At 45.7% G+C, this 13,914-nt stretch overlaps 4 protein-coding genes across 15 annotated transcripts; 2 read left to right on the top strand and 2 right to left on the bottom strand.

Annotated features, from left to right (window-relative positions):
• Positions 1-16: 16 nt before the first annotated feature.
• Positions 17-8,251, top strand: LOC108654556 (glycogen debranching enzyme). 10 transcript variants are annotated; one of them, XM_089261623.1, is made up of 8 exons: positions 17-191; positions 3,034-3,374; positions 3,435-3,792; positions 3,855-5,258; positions 5,324-6,179; positions 6,249-6,426; positions 6,492-6,661; positions 6,722-8,251. In XM_089261623.1, exons 2-8 carry the CDS (start codon positions 3,043-3,045, stop codon positions 8,038-8,040), a joined length of 4,617 nt encoding a protein of 1,538 aa, XP_089117749.1. In that variant the 5' UTR covers positions 17-191; positions 3,034-3,042; the 3' UTR covers positions 8,041-8,251. The 10 variants fall into 10 exon arrangements, with proteins under 10 accessions (XP_089117749.1, XP_089117750.1, XP_017961497.1 ...); XM_089261624.1 differs by lacking the exon at positions 17-191 and adding an exon at positions 403-541; XM_018106008.3 differs by lacking the exon at positions 17-191 and adding an exon at positions 446-599.
• Positions 8,070-8,972, bottom strand: LOC149091049 (uncharacterized). Its single transcript, XM_089261632.1, has 2 exons — positions 8,578-8,972; positions 8,070-8,519 (listed from the first exon to the last, which is right to left on the bottom strand). Exons 1-2 carry the CDS (start codon positions 8,674-8,676, stop codon positions 8,283-8,285), a joined length of 336 nt encoding a protein of 111 aa, XP_089117758.1. The 5' UTR covers positions 8,677-8,972; the 3' UTR covers positions 8,070-8,282.
• Positions 8,973-9,090: 118 nt separating this feature from the next.
• Positions 9,091-12,688, bottom strand: LOC108654557 (uncharacterized). Of its 3 annotated transcripts, none has more exons than XM_089261629.1 (5): positions 12,367-12,688; positions 11,568-12,250; positions 11,359-11,507; positions 11,164-11,300; positions 9,091-11,104 (listed from the first exon to the last, which is right to left on the bottom strand). In XM_089261629.1, the coding sequence occupies exons 2-5, from the start codon at positions 12,179-12,181 to the stop codon at positions 9,287-9,289; spliced, it is 2,718 nt and encodes a 905-aa protein (XP_089117755.1). In that variant the 5' UTR covers positions 12,182-12,250; positions 12,367-12,688; the 3' UTR covers positions 9,091-9,286. The 3 variants fall into 3 exon arrangements, with proteins under 3 accessions (XP_089117755.1, XP_089117754.1, XP_017961500.1); XM_089261628.1 differs by having other exon boundaries at positions 11,568-12,284; positions 12,363-12,687; XM_018106011.3 differs by having other exon boundaries at positions 11,568-12,284; positions 12,367-12,687.
• Positions 12,689-12,879: 191 nt separating this feature from the next.
• Positions 12,880-13,892, top strand: RpS15 (ribosomal protein S15). The gene is made up of 4 exons (XM_018106017.3): positions 12,880-13,012; positions 13,218-13,306; positions 13,377-13,599; positions 13,663-13,892. The coding sequence occupies exons 1-4, from the start codon at positions 13,004-13,006 to the stop codon at positions 13,786-13,788; spliced, it is 447 nt and encodes a 148-aa protein (XP_017961506.1). The 5' UTR covers positions 12,880-13,003; the 3' UTR covers positions 13,789-13,892.
• The last annotated feature ends 22 nt before the right edge of the window (positions 13,893-13,914 follow it).

The following is a 13,914-nucleotide window of genomic DNA, read 5'->3' as shown; positions in this document are numbered from 1 at the left end:
GAAGGCACACTTTAGTGTGCTTAGCCAATTCTTGCTTACTTGTCAAAATGTTGCAGTCAGTTTTGTATATAATCTGCGAATTAAAAACAATTAGGCAATGGACTTGTAAAATAAACTTTAGTGCTAAAAAATGCGTGATATACTATTAATTTATTGATGTTTGCTGGATAGCACAGTGTTGGCTAATAGAGGTAAGTAATTGCATATTCATATATGTATGCAAATAGAAATAGCGAATGAAAAGTGTGACTGTGAGTGTAAAGCTAACTGTAAATCTGTTTACACTGAAGTACGCGTAAGTTGCAGCTTACTCACATTGCATACATGCATGAAAACAAACAGGAAACATAAGCGTGTGTGTGCGTTGAGTAACCACTTGGGCGAAAATGCTACAAAAACAAAACGATTGCGAGCAGCTGATTTTTGTTTACCAGCAACAGAGGGTGTGAATGTTCTCAAGCCGCAGCAGCTGATGTGCGCACGAAAACTTGAAAGGTCACCTTGAGCTCAATAAAAAAAGAATTGAGGAATTTATTTTCTGGTAAAGTGTTATTCGGCCGCAGAACACAGTTATTGGTGGAAAAAATCATAAGAAAATAGTTGGTGACTCAGATATTATTTATTAATTAAAATAATTAAAAATTAATTTAAATTTCATCAAGTTCGTAAAAATTCAGCAAAGCACTAACCGCAAATTCTGCAAACAAATATTATCTAAGTGTTTACAATAAATTATGAATCATATGCTGAGCATTAGCAGCATAAATGTGTTCAGAATTTGTTTGGTTTTGTATTTAAACAGTTGATAATTGAGAGAGGCGTTAGTTACTCAAAGACACAAATTTAACGTTTTTGAAATGTGCTCTTAGGTCTACATAGAAAAATATGTATATACATACATATGTTAATAGATAAGTGTTTAAGTATGTATGTAGGTCAATGAACGCGGATAATCAGATCTATTTATAAAAAATTTACAAAAAGTGTTTATCAAGAATTTAGCTAAAAAGAAATGGCAAATAGTAACATGGGAAATCGGGAATTAAAATAGATGAAGGAAGTAAAGTTAAACTTTTCTGAAGTGATATATGCATAATACAAAATTAAAAATCAGCCTTGGATAATCAATAATATACATATGTAAATGGAAAAAGATTGACGTCTAGTTCTTGTTTATATATTTTCTAAAAATATTATAAGTGCAGTATTATATATTTGTATGCATATTTTAACAACTGATTTTACTAGCTAAAAAACTAAAAAATAATTACAATGCCTAAAGTTTAAAGTTGAAAGTTTCATGAGCGTTAAAAATAGCGTTTTTCTTGTTGACAACCCACTGTATTTCGCTGTGCTTTGACTCAGGTCTAATAAAATGATTTAATGCTTTTAAGAATTTGAATCGATAACGAGCATTAACCGTTATCATGTAAGCTTTGCGTGCTAAGAAATGCACCAAAGGCAATGGATGAAAAGCTCCTGCGCAATCTGCTAATCATTCCAAAGCTTGCGCCTGTCTCACTATGAGTGTTTGTGTGTGTGTGTGTGAGCGTAATTAGTTTCGCACTTGTTAATTATTTTTTCGTTTTTTTACTTAGTATGTAATCTTTAGAATGGTTTATTTAAGATTGCAAGTGGCTTGGCCAACGCCAGCGTTCAGTAGCATTAAGACAGCAGTCGGCAGCGAAACTCGCAGAAGAAAAAGAAAGAAAAAATACAAAAAAAAAAGGAATATAAAACTTAAGAAACGCTTCAATATTGCAGTTCGTGATAACGTGATAACACAATGCTAGGCGAGGGCTTGAAATGGCTCTACATGAGCACGCGTCGCAGTTTCTGTACACTGATCCAGATCCTAATGGGCTATCAGTTCATTCGCTGGCTCGTCGAGTACTATGCACAAGTAACTACCACGCCGCACACTAATGCACCGATGCAAATGCAGGCAGTGCAGGGTTTTGATAAGGTAACGGCGCCGGCGAATGCTGAAGATGAAGAAGAAGAAGAGGCAGAAACAGCAGCAACAGCAGCAGAAGCAATAGCTGTGCCGGCGATTAAGATTAGTGCAAATAAGCTTAGTGCCACGAGAGTTATGGGGAATGCAGGCAGCAGTAGCATCAGCGGCTCCGGCGTCATACGCAGCGAATCTGTACGAAAGCGCCACAGTGAGGTATTTACACAATCTCTGATTGTAATTATGTAGTAAATAATATTTACTAAATATGCACAAGCACACAAACACACATAGACATACACAAACACAGCTGTATACATACATATGTGTCTATTGTGTATGCCCGAGTGTTTGTGTCTATGTGTGTGTGCTTGTGCATATTTAATAAATATAATTTATGTAAGTGCTGCGGGCAAAAAGCATAGACCAGACTTAATAAAGCAGCCGCCCAGCGACAGTTTCAGTCTGTGCCGTGTGCTCCTCGTGTTATAGTTACAAAGAAAGAGTCCAATATATATATTAATATATATATTCATTAAAAGTCGCTTCTACTGTGGTGTTGTAACTGATTGCCTGTGTGTGAGTGTCTGAGTAATTCTAATCTACATATATTGCCGTAATCAATCTACTTTCTATAAATAGCCAGAGCAGGCGCCTGCCTCAAGTTCAATCCGAGCTGCAATTTAAAGTCCTGCATATGTATATGTATGTAGTTTATGGGAATAAATTTCTTAAAATGTCCTTAAAGTATTTGTGGTATTTAAAACAAGTTATCTAGTATTTTTATATATTTTTTATCTTCATTAAATATCCATTATTTAATTGTATTTAATGAAGCTTGCTTTTCAACTCGATCATCATGTTTTATTGGGGTGACATTGAAAACGAATTGAATTGAATCGAGTCGAATCAAATTGATTGCCCAATGCACAATTCTTTATTGTGAGTGGGGCATATCTCTGTGATCATCTATGTACACACACGAACACTCACACATCCGTACACAATCATCCACACTCACACACATTCACATACATATACATTTATTATATTGAAACAACCTTTAAAACTCTTTTCAGGTTTTAATCATGAGCAAGGACACGGACTCGCACAGCATACCCATTTCGGAGGGCACAAATGCTGAGCATGTGCTTTACCGCTTGAAACGCGGCTCCAAGCTGCGCGTCCATCCGGATGTCGCTCTGCTGGGTCGCAAGATCCTGCTCTACACCAACTATCCGGCCGAGGGCAAGAAGTTCGTGCGCACGGAATATCGTGTGCTCGGTTGGCAGCTGAAGGATGGCCAGCAAATCACCAATGACGCGCATCCGGATGTGCATGTCGTGGACACAGACATCTTTAGTGAGCTACACCTGAACATATCGGGTACATTCAGATTCTACTTCAGCTTTTCCGATGTGTGAGTACTCTATATATAGGGAATACCGTATACATCTTGACTAATTTCTCTTGCTTACAGGGAACGCAAGGCGGACTCTCCGCCGGATGGCGCATTGTATGTACAGGTGGAACCCACGCTGCATGTAGGTCCAGTGGGTGCCCAGAAGATAATACCCCTCAACTCGGTGCGCTGTCAAACGGTGATGGCCAAGCTGTTGGGCCCGCTGAACACGTGGGAGGCCAAGCTGCGCGTGGCCAAGGAGTCTGGCTACAATGTCATCCATTTTACGCCCATTCAGGAGCTAGGTGGCTCGCGCTCCGGCTACTCGCTGCGCGATCAGCTCAGCGTTAACTCACAATTTGCCGCGAAGAAGGGTGAAAAGGTCACGTTTGAGGATGTGGAGAAAATTATCAAGAAGTGCCGCCAGGAGTGGGGCGTGAGTGCTCAAGTTAATCCCGTTTCTCGCTTTCAATTATAATGCGTCTATCTCTACCTTAGGTAGCTTCGATTTGTGACATCGTCTTGAATCACACCGCCAATGAATCTGAGTGGCTGCTAAAGCATCCGGATGCAACCTACTCGTGTGCAACATGCCCCTATTTGCGCCCAGCTTTCCTGCTCGATGCCATGTTGGCGCAGTGTGGCGCGGACATAGCCGCGGGCAGCTTGGAACACGTGGGCGTGCCGGCCATCATCGATCAGGAGTGCCATTTGGAAGCTTTAAAGTACCAATTGCATAATGTCTACCTGCCCAAGGTCAATATACACGAACTGTATCAGTGCGACGTGATGAAATATGTGACCGAGTTCATGGCCCAGGTGCGCACGCGAGAGCCACCAAAGAACGTGGCGAACAAGTCGCGATTCCAGGAGATTCAACTGATACAGGACCCGGCATATCGACGCTTGGGTAGCACAATCAACTTTGAGCTGGCATTGGAGATCTTTAATGCTTTTCATGGCGACTGTTTCGATGAGGAGTCGCGATTCCGCAAATGCGCCGAGACGCTGCGACACCATCTCGACGAGCTGAACGAGCGCGTTCGTGCCGAGCTCCAAGGCTACCTCACCTACGCCATCGACAACTGCCTGGCGGGCGTGCGCTATGAGCGCGTCCAGCACGACGGACCACGTGTGCGTGAAATCTCGATTAAGCATTCAGTCTTCATGACCTACTTCACGCACACCAACACGGAGGGCAAGACGCTGACAGAGATCGAGGCGGACATGTACGGCAAGGCGGGCGAATTCTTCATGGCCCACAATGGCTGGGTCATGGGCTCTTCGGATCCGCTGCTGGACTTTGCCGAAGAGCAGCCAGGTCGTGGGAACGTGTATCTAAAGCGTGAGCTCATCGCCTGGGGCGACAGCGTGAAGCTGCGCTTCGGCAAGCGACCCGAGGACAGTCCCTACCTCTGGAAGCACATGATGGACTATGTGGAGACAACGGCGCGCATTTTCGACGGTGTCCGCCTGGACAACTGCCACTCGACGCCACTGCATGTGGCCGAGTATCTGCTGGATGCAGCCCGCAAAATCAATCCGGAGCTGTATGTGGTCGCCGAGCTGTTCACCAACTCCGATGCCACCGACAATGTGTTCGTCAATCGCCTGGGCATTACCTCGCTGATACGCGAAGCTCTCTCGGCTTGGGACTCGCACGAGCAGGGTCGCTTGGTTTATCGCTATGGCGGCGCGCCTGTGGGTGGCTTCTATGCGAATCCCAATCGTGATGTGGCGCCCAGTGTGGCGCATGCGCTGTTCATGGATCTAACACACGACAATCCTTCGCCCGTTGAGAAGCGAAGCGTGTACGATTTGCTGCCCTCCTCGGCGCTGGTGGCGATGGCTTGCTGTGCCACAGGCAGCAACCGCGGCTACGATGAGCTGGTGCCGCATCACGTGAGTCCCAATATGATTTACCCATAATTAAATGCAATGCCTAAAGTTTGCCTATTGTTTGCCAGATTCATGTGGTTGATGAGGAGCGTCCCTATCAGGAATGGGGCAAGGCCGTTGACTTCAAGACGGGCATTGTTGCTGCCAAGCGCGCTCTGAATCTACTGCACGGTCAGCTGGCAGAGGAGGGCTTCAGCCAGGTGTATGTGGATCAAATGGATCCCAATGTGGTCGCCGTGACGCGTCACTCGCCCATCACACATCAGACGGTCATCCTGGTGGCTCACACAGCCTTCAGCTATCCCCATCCCAATGCTGGACCTACTAATGTACGGCCGCTGCGCTTTGAAGGTGTCCTGGATGAGATCATACTCGAAGCCAATTTGACATTGAAAAGCGACAAGCCGTTCGATCGTCCAGCGCCCTTCAAGAAGGAAAACAACGTGCTGAACGGCTTCACCCAGTTTGAGCTGTCGCTGCAGGAGCATATACCGCTCAGCAAGTCGCAGGTGTTCGAGACGAACCAGTACACCGACGGCTCCAATACGCAGCTCAACTTTGCCAATCTGCGTCCGGGCACTGTGGTGGCCATTCGCGTCTCCATGCGTCCCAGTGCTCGCCTCAGCTTCGATCGCCTGCAGCAGGTCACAAATGCACTGCGCCTCGTGTCGGGTGAGCAGTGCGAGGAGCTCAAGGCGATTGTCTCCAAATTGGACTTGACTGCATTGAGTCGCGCGCTGTTCAGCTGCGACCAGGAGGAGCGTGACATGGGGCTGGGCTGCAGCGCTTACGATATACCCAACTTTGGACCCATTGTGTATTGCGGTCTGCAGGGCTTTGTCTCCCTGCTGACGGAGATTTCGCCACGCGACGACCTCGGCCATCCGCTGTGCAACAACTTGCGTGACGGCAACTGGATGATGGGTGAGCTAGAAGCCTGGAGTACAGATTGGTTAACTTAAGTAATAATTGTTACTGTTTTTATATATATAGATTACATTGCTGATCGCCTGAACAACTTTGATGATCTAAAGCCTTTGTCCACCTGGTTTAAGGCAACCTTCGAGCCGTTAAAGAATGTGCCACGCTACCTCATACCGTGCTACTTTGATGCTATTGTGAGCGGTGTCTACAATATTCTGGTCAATCAGGTCAATCAACTGATGCCCAGGTGATTGCTGCATAAGAATTAAATGTAAAGTTGTATATATAAATTGATATTCTCTTCAATTGCAGTTTTATACGCGATGGTCACAACTTTACTCAATCCTTGGCCGTGTCCACGCTGCAGTTCCTCGCCGTCTGCAACTCGGCTAATCTGCCCGGCTTTAGCCTGGCCTTGGCCCCGCCAAAGCCGCCCAAGCAGTGCGTCACACTGTCCGCGGGTCTACCTCACTTCTCTACAGGTGAGCGCAAATGATTTCTCTGTTATTTAACTAACTCAAACTCTCATATTTTCCTTGTAGGATATATGCGCTGTTGGGGTCGGGACACGTTCATCGCACTGCGTGGCACAATGCTGCTCACCGGTCGCTTCACAGAGGCGCGTTTTATCATCATTGGCTTTGCGTCGGCCATGCGCCATGGCTTGATCCCGAATCTGTTGGATAATGGGGTGAAGCCGCGCTTCAACTGCCGCGACGCCGTCTGGTGGTGGCTCTACAGCATTGCCCAGTACGTGGAGGAGGCACCGCAGGGTGTTAATATACTCAAGGACCAGGTGTCACGTATTTTCCCGTACGACGACTCTGAGCCGCATCCGCCGGGCGCCTTTGATCAGCTGCTGCAGGACGTCATGCAGGAGGCGCTGCAGGTGCACTTCCAGGGCCTGCAGTACCGTGAGCGTAATGCCGGCCATGAAATCGACGCTCATATGACGGATCAGGGCTTCAACAATCACATCGGCGTGCATCCAGAGACGGGCTTTGTGTTTGGCGGCAACAGCGCCAACTGCGGCACCTGGATGGACAAGATGGGCTCGTCCGAGAAGGCGGGCAATCGTGGACGACCCAGCACGCCTCGCGATGGCTCAGCCGTGGAGTTGATTGGGCTGCAGTACGCCGCCCTGCGTTTCATGCAGAGTCTCAGCGAGCGAAAGATTATTCCACACAGCGGCGTGGAGCGCAAGGGGCCGTCGGGCGAGGTGACCAAGTGGAGCTACAAGGAGTGGGCGGATCGCATACAGAAGAACTTTGATGCGTATTTCTATGTCAAGGAGACGGACACCACAGCGGTGGCCAACAAGAAGTGCATCTACAAAGACAGCTACGGCGCCACGCAGGACTGGACCGACTTCCAGCTGCGCTGCAATTTCCCCATCACGCTGACAGTGGCACCAGAGCTGTGCAATCCTAAGAACGCCTGGCAGGCCCTGGAGCAGGCCCGAAAGCATCTGCTGGGCCCCTTGGGCATGAAGACCCTGGATCCAGATGACTGGAACTACAGAGCCAATTATGACAACTCAAACGACTCCACAGACTGCACGGTGGCGCATGGCGCCAACTATCATCAGGGACCCGAGTGGGTGTGGCCCATCGGTTTCTATCTGCGCGCCCGGCTCATCTTTGCCAAGAAGTGCGGCTACCTGGACGAGACCATTGCCGAGACGTGGGCCATATTGCGGGCGCATTTGCGAGAGATTCAGACATCGCACTGGCGCGGCCTGCCCGAGCTGACCAACGACAATGGCAGCTATTGCCGTGACTCGTGCCGCACGCAGGCCTGGAGCGTGGGCACCGTGCTGGAGGTGCTGCACGATCTGCACAGCCTCGGCGCCGATTGCTAGGCAAATGATCTTAATGCGAACTCAACGAATCTCTCGTTAGCTGAGAAACTATTATTCTAATTGATACACAAAAAAGAAAAGGAAAGAAAAAAGTAATCCAATTACACACTTAAATGGTAGCTGCTACAAAGGATGAAGTTAGAGTTGTTCAATTTGTTATCCAAGTGGTGGATCATCCATACTCTCTATTAAAGTTATTTTATCTATGCGATCAGTTGCCTTTTGTTTCGGCTTGTGCGGGTCTACGAGAAGTAGCTGTCCCTGGCTATGCGCATCATGGAAGTCTTTGGCTGGCAAATGGGCCCACAACTCCTGAATGCAAATTCGATATACTCTGAGTCTAGCTGCTGGCTGCTGAGCTTGGGCTCCACATTGAAGCCATCTAATGTTGCGGGCGGATCTCGTTCCTCGATGGACATCCTCCCATTATCCTCTGCTTTTGCGATCTTAAATTTTTGTTTAAATTTCCACGCGTTCATCTAGCAATCAATGGCAATCACAGTAATTATGCTCCAAAGCAATTGATGTTTCACTTACGATGCGGCATTTATATAAAAATTGTGCGGCGGCGGCACAGGTCAGCTCGTAGGCGCTATATAAGACTATCTTTTGAACAACATCCAAAACTATCGACATGCTGCTACCTCTATTTCCAATAGAAACTGCTCAATTTTGATCAGAAATTTGGGTGGGTGCCTAACATTTGGAATAAACAATCACTAATTATTAAATAAGTTTGCCCACAGCACATTGTATGGCAAATTCATTTAAGAATGATACTTGATCAGGTATGTTGATTTAGTATTGATTTAAACCAAATGTTAAACTAATTCTGCGCATTATTCCAAAAGTCTAAAACTAGCCATGGACTTTCCAATTAATGTGTTGAAACAAATTTGAATGAATGAAAAATCAAAGTCTGCCTAGAATTTGAATAACATAAAGAAAGGCAATCTTTCGTTCAGTTCTTAATATAACATATGTATATATTTGAAATTAATACTTAAAACAATATTAATTAGTTTTTTTCAATTGAAGCAATCGATCCATATAAATAGTTTATATAACTATGTGTAGATTGCTAAGCATATAGGCGCATCTTCTGCTAGATACTAAATTAATACATTATCTTCAATATAAATAAGTTAATAATAAAGCTTATTGGCCCTGTGAACATTAGACTGGAGCTGTACATCTGTCCATACATCCGGTTGCATCATCTTCTGATGCACGTAGTGCTTTCAGTTCAGTTCAGCGCACTATTTAGCCTTTTATCATCTCTATCTGTGTCTGCGTCTGTGTTGGGCGTGGAGCTCGCTTTATCTAGATCATCGTCGTTAACGGACTTCAGTTCACGTCCCATATTCTCCACTTGCAGGGCGATTCCGATCAAGCCGCCGCTCTTCACTTCGTTTAGTTTTGGTTCGGGAAGACAATTTTCATTGCCATCGGCGTCACGTTTGACGCGTATCGCCGACTGTGCCGTCGTCGTCGTCATCTGCTGCTCCTTTAGCTGCAACAGCTCTCGCCGGATGGCCTCCACGTTTTCAGCATCGACAGACTTGTTGGCCGTTAGCTCGGCAGCCAAGGCACTACTGTTAGCTCGAGCCTTGGTTGAATTGGCCAGCGCCAAAGGCAGCGGCAGCCGTTGCGCCAGTGGCGGCGCATCGCCACTCGCATTCCGCAGCAGCTCACCCGTTTTGTAAGAGAGTGGCTCAAAGACGCCAGCGTGCGCTTCCTGCTCCTCCCGCGCGTGAGCGTTCTCCGTCAGAATTTCCAAAAGTGAAGCGGGCTTCCGTTCCCTTATCGTGTTGTTGACCTCTTGTTGTGGTTGCAGTTGCAGCTGCTGTTGTGGTTGCTGTTGAGGCTGTGGTTGTGGTTGGGGTTGAGATGGAGGCTGTGCCTGTTGTTGTGGTTGCAGTTGTTGCTCTGGCAGTGCCATCTGTGGCTTCTCTTCTATTTTGTTTTTGTCATTTTGCAGACGATTGGTTTCTTTGACCTGATTTAGTGCTTCAGCCAGTTCATTGAGAGCCAGAGGTTTCGGATTATTGAGGCTTTGATTGGCCAATTGATCGTTGATTTTGTCGACGCTGCGCTCCAAAAGTTTCATTGTGTCTGCATTCTGTGGCTTTTGTTTGGCCAACTCCTCGTTTAGTTTGTCTACAGTGCGACCCAATCTCTCCATTTTCTCTTTAAGTTCTTTTTCTGTTTTAAGCAACTCGACTACACTTACTTTATCCTTCTGCTCCTCGGCCGTAATTTCCTCCTCCTTTTTGATGGCTGCTCCATCTATGGTCTGCTGTGCAGCTATGTTCATGGGCTGTGAAGCTTCCTCTTTCTCGGGAGCCACACTCACTGGAATCACCCCCTCTGCTCTTGTCAAGTTTTTATTGGGAACTATTTTTGCATCTTTTACAACTGCAACTGGTTGGGGTTTTTCTTTGGGCAGACTTTCAGACTTATCTGGCGGGGCTTCGTTTTTCGAATCCAGGCCATGGGATTCGTCAACGGGCAGTGGTGGCATCGGTGGATTCTCGGAAACAGCGATCACAACGTTGGGCTTTTCGACAAGATTTATGCTATCTGCGGCCCGTACACGTTTGTTCTCTTCCAGTTTTCCTAATACTTCTTTGACTTCAGCCTTATTTGGTTTTACTAAGTGTTTGTTTACTTCGGGGTTTTTTAAATTGGGAACCTCGACGGGTGGTGGGATTTCGTTGGTTAACAATGGTGTGACCACTTGCACTGCATCGAACTGGGGACCAGAGCTCTGGGCATCGATGGCGTGCAGGTTGGCATACGTGCCCAGAATCATCAGGCAAAAACCACTGACGAACACAAACTGTGCCAAAGTGCGTTCCGTGGAGTCTTTCTTAATGATCTGGCGAAAGCTCGACGCTGGAAACATTATGCATATGGCAACGCCAATTGTGGAGCCGACTAAGCCAATAATGAGCTCAACAGAGGGAATAACGAGCGCCACACAAAGCGAGAAGAAGACAATGAAGAGTGTTATCACACGGAAGCGCTGCTCGGGTATATAATTGCTGCTCTCCATGTGACCCTGTTGGGATTGCAATAGATATTAAATATTTGGGTATTCCTATATAAGCATTCACTCACCTTTTTATACAGCAAGGAGTATATGCTGGCTCTGCATGGAAATATGACCAGTGGAAAGCTGAATGCAATGGAAAGCACGAATCCAATTTTGATAATATCGCTGCCAAATGAAGGCGACAGATTTACCAAGATGTTACCTGCAATATATATTGTATATAGTCTTTAGAGGGGCGTAAGTATATAGAATATATGTACCTGAGAAGCTGTGAGTGCAGAAAGCCACATAGCCAAAGAAGCCGACTGCTATGTACACCAGTGTACAAATCCAAGTCGCATTGCGCACAATGCCATTCAATTTGTCCAGACTTTGGTTATTGATACTGCCGAAGACCTCAAAAAGTTGCCTGCAATTAAAGTGAGTTCCGCTAAAAATAGAATTCAAGCTGATATGAAAATATAATTACATTTGACAGGCCAAGGCCATGCTAAAGATAGGCAGGCATTGGAGCACACCTGCTGGCTCCCAGTAAACGACTTTCTCTGTCCAGTCGTTGGCCACAATGTGCGACTCGGACTCAAGCACAATCTTGAGCATGAGGCACACATAGAATCCAATGGAGGCAGTGCAGACAGCGGACAAGCTGTCCACATTGCGTAGCATGCCTAGGGGCACAATGCACAGGACGGTGACTGCCAACATGACCAAGGTGCGTAGATGTTGGTACTCTGTAATCTCCAATGCTAAAAGCTTGGCCACAATCTGTGGTCCCAGATCGCCAACGACAACAAAGTACGTTATGCACGTGCCAATCAGATAGCCGATGATGCAGAGTTCTGCCAGAAGTTTGCCGGATGTGCCGAAAGCGTGAAGACCAAGCATTTCGAAGCTTTTGCGACGTGTCAGCAGTGAAGTTTTAATCAAGTAGTGACAACATATGCGTGTTATCCAATTGCTTAGTATGAGCAATACGATCGACAAGATAATTCCGCATTTCTGAAAGCAAAAAGGCATCGCCAAGATGCCGACACCTATTATGCTATTCGCAAGCGTCATAACATGGCCCGAATGCGAGAACATGATGCAATTCGCTTTCACCTCGGTTGGTTTGTTAATGAGCGAAGCGAAGTTGCTAAATAAGTAGAACAGCTACTTTTTTTTCGTTAGCTGCGAACGCAGGTATCTGTGTGCGTAGGCAAAACAATAGAAACAAAGAGTTAGATTCAGACAACGCAGCGCTGAGGCAAACACACTTACATACATACCTGGGTGCCGATTGTTATCACAAACAGAAGAAGGCGCCAGTTGTTCAAGCAGAAACAATTTGTTGAAATCAAAGGCAGTTGAATATGTTTGAATAAGGCTGGTTAACGAATAGTGTGACGAAACGTATTTAATACTATTTCATTTGAAAATATCGCTGCGCAAATGTGCGCATTTTACGTTTGTGGTACTCGGTTGTCTTTTAAAGTATAATTTTGGTAACGTCAGCATTGTTTGGGTTTCTGTTCGTTCAATTCTGCACAGCTGATACTGTTGTGGATGAGCGCGTGACGATATGAGTTAATACAAGTAACGTTAATATGGAAAGCAATTTCTAAAGTATTTGTTACTTTGGTCTGCAATGTACCATATATTTATAATTCCAGTAATTAAACTTAATTTTTAATACTTTAGTAAGATATTTGATTATTGTTATAATTCGTTAAGAAACATCTTTTATATTACACGCTTTATTCTAAATTTTAGTTATAATAGAATAAGAATAATTGAGCGCATCTCTGGTGTATGATAATGTGACCAGATAATGTAATACAAAAATCTGGCATCTCCAATATTTTGCGTCCGGTGGCAACGCTGCCCGGAATGTTTCTTTCCGTTCCGTAGACTGCAATCGTCAAGATGGCCGATGTAATTTTTGTGCAAAAATCTAAAAAAATATTAAACATCCGTGTGCAGAATAGCAAAAGTTTATAATATTTACAATATCTAATGCGCTGCGCATGGCTGGGAATATTATTTTAGAGTTTTGAGTGATACATTGTATGCAAAATTGAAAACCAAAATCTGTGCTAATAAATGCCCATTGTTTTTCTTTTTATTTTGACACAAACAGCAAGTTGATGAAACTCTTAAGAAGAAGCGTACCTTCAAGAAGTTCACCTACCGTGGTGTGGACTTGGACCAGCTGTTGGATATGCCCAAGTAAGTAACAGTATTCGGCATCGAGCGGCGTCTTAAAACTAACCTAACTGTTAAATCTGTTCCTGTGCAGCAACCAGCTGGTGGAGCTGATGCACAGCCGCGCCCGCAGGCGTTTCTCGCGTGGTCTGAAGCGCAAGCCGATGGCCCTGATCAAGAAGCTGCGTAAGGCCAAGAAGGAGGCTCCCCCAAATGAGAAACCAGAGATCGTGAAGACTCATCTGAGGAACATGATCATTGTACCCGAGATGACCGGCTCCATCATTGGCGTTTACAACGGCAAAGACTTCGGCCAGGTGAGTTCACTGTTTTGCGGTCTACTACTAAGTGAGATTTCTAATTCTATTTATTTGAACCAGGTCGAAGTTAAGCCAGAAATGATTGGCCACTACTTGGGTGAATTCGCGTTGACCTACAAGCCCGTCAAGCACGGTCGTCCCGGTATTGGTGCCACCCACAGCTCACGTTTTATTCCCCTCAAGTAAGCGTCGATTCGTCTGCAGCAGAGTCTTCGGCTGCTTGTGTGGTCTGGGGCTGGTTTTTGGATTTTTACGCGTAATAAAGGAAACGTAATTTTTTAAGAACGTAATGTCGCCTTTCAATTACCATTG

This window comes from Drosophila navojoa, chromosome 5 (assembly GCF_054131105.1).
Source record: "Drosophila navojoa isolate 15081-1374.11 chromosome 5, UAZ_NAV_1.0, whole genome shotgun sequence".
NCBI classification, from domain to species: domain Eukaryota; kingdom Metazoa; phylum Arthropoda; class Insecta; order Diptera; family Drosophilidae; genus Drosophila; species Drosophila navojoa.
Note: the sequence above shows the minus strand (reverse complement) of the source record. Positions and strands in the feature narration are given on the sequence as shown.